The sequence below is a fragment of the Schistosoma haematobium genome, chromosome 3, assembly GCF_000699445.3.
Source record: "Schistosoma haematobium chromosome 3, whole genome shotgun sequence".
Classification (NCBI taxonomy): domain Eukaryota; kingdom Metazoa; phylum Platyhelminthes; class Trematoda; order Strigeidida; family Schistosomatidae; genus Schistosoma; species Schistosoma haematobium.
This window is the reverse complement of record NC_067198.1, coordinates 42,030,958-42,032,758: the sequence shown is the minus strand read 5'-3', so window position 1 is coordinate 42,032,758 and position 1,801 is coordinate 42,030,958. Positions and strand designations below refer to the sequence as shown.

The 1,801-nt window shown below is 22.8% G+C and overlaps 1 protein-coding gene across 1 annotated transcript; it reads left to right on the top strand.

The window, feature by feature from the left end:
- MS3_00005811 (uncharacterized protein) lies at nt 1-1,131 on the top strand (the record flags this gene model as incomplete). Its single annotated transcript, XM_012938681.3, has 1 exon — nt 1-1,131. One exon carries the CDS (start codon nt 1-3, stop codon nt 1,129-1,131), a length of 1,131 nt encoding a protein of 376 aa, XP_012794135.3.
- Nucleotides 1,132-1,801: the final 670 nt, after the last annotated feature.

Below are 1,801 nucleotides of genomic sequence, written 5' to 3'. Positions count from 1 at the left end.
ATGTTTAACATGAATCTTTATACTAACTGGACAGAATTTACATCACCTTGGGATTTATTAATTGATTGTATTTTATTAAATGAAGGATATTCAAATGCTAGTAATACAGTATGTATAGTATCTACAGTATTTGGTGTATTAATGGGTTATATCTTTCCATTTATTGGTTTATTTAATATTATAAGTAATTGTATGATTATTATTATATTTTTTAATTCAATGATTAATTATAATAAACAATTTATATTATTAGGTATATTATCCATAACAGATATTGGAATTATTCTATTTGTTGGTTGGTTACGATTATTTCCAACATTTGGTTTACCATATATGACATCAGGAACAATTTATTATTTTATATTAACAAGATCTTCTTTAAGTTGTAAATTATTTACATTTTTTCAAGGATTTTTTTGTACTTTAAGAGGGAATCTATTTATATTATTAGCAATTGATCGTTTTATATTAATTTATAAACCATTAATTTATAATAAATTATCTAATCAATATAATTGGTTATTAATATTGATTATTATCATAATAACAATTATTATAGTATTACCATTAACAATATTAGCTGATCTTATAGAAATACGTCAATTAACTGTATGTTGGTTTCTAGATAATACCAATTATTTATTAATACATCAAGCATTATTATCAAATACATGTCCAATACAATTATCCTTAGTAACATTAGTTGATTTATTTTTTTTAATTAAAGTAATTAAATGGACACGTAATTTACAACGAGTAGGTCATTCAACATCATCATCGACATCAACATCAACATCGTCAACAACAACAACTAATAAAGTCAATATCTCATTGATTGTTACTATGCTTATATTACAAATTGTAGCCTTTTTATTTTCATTACCTAATAGTATTGTTTATTTAATATCATTAACTATTGATTTTCAATTAATTAGTTCAGATATTGTACGTTTATTAGTAATTACTAGTAATATGTCATGGAATTTAATATTTTTTCAATCATCATTTAATATATTTATTTATTATTATCGTATACGTAAATTTAATCAATTATTAAAACAATGGATTATATATTGTCAATGTAATCGTCAAAAATCAATACAACAAAATACTTCAATAACGAATCGTTAATAAAAAAGAAAAAAAAGAAGAAAAAAACGAAAAAGAAAATTTTTTTTGTTTTTTTTCCAGTTTCTATGATCAAATTCATTGAATTTATGTTGTCAAGTAGAAATTGGATGAGAAATGATAAAAAAAGAAACAATGACAATATTGATCTAGAAGGAATCATCATTAGAATTGTAGAATTTTTCTTTGTTTTTTTATATTTATTTCATAATAAATTATTGATAACTATAAGTAGTATGTTAAATGATTGTTGAAAAGAATTGAATTGAATTGAACATTGATAAATCTATGATCGTATACGTTAGTGAATTACATAATCATTTTTGTTTAAAGAAGTGATTGTAATTTGCATTTAGTTTTGTGAATCTTTCTTCTGTTTTTTTTTAAATATAGACTTAGTACTAGAATATTCTCGGTCTTATTTATTTCTCAATAGTGGTAATAATAATAATACTACTAATAATAATAATAATAGTGAAAATGATACTATTTAGAATTATAAGGCTGGTAAGAGAGTAATATTTGAGATGGTGAAGAAGATTTGTGGCTCACGTGGATGATTTTGATGGAGTTTTGTTCTCTGAGCTGAATGGTTTGGTCGTGGAGCTTTCATCATTCTTCTGAACGAAATCATCAGCACAAACTTCAGATAGAAGTGAAATGTTTGCGTTTC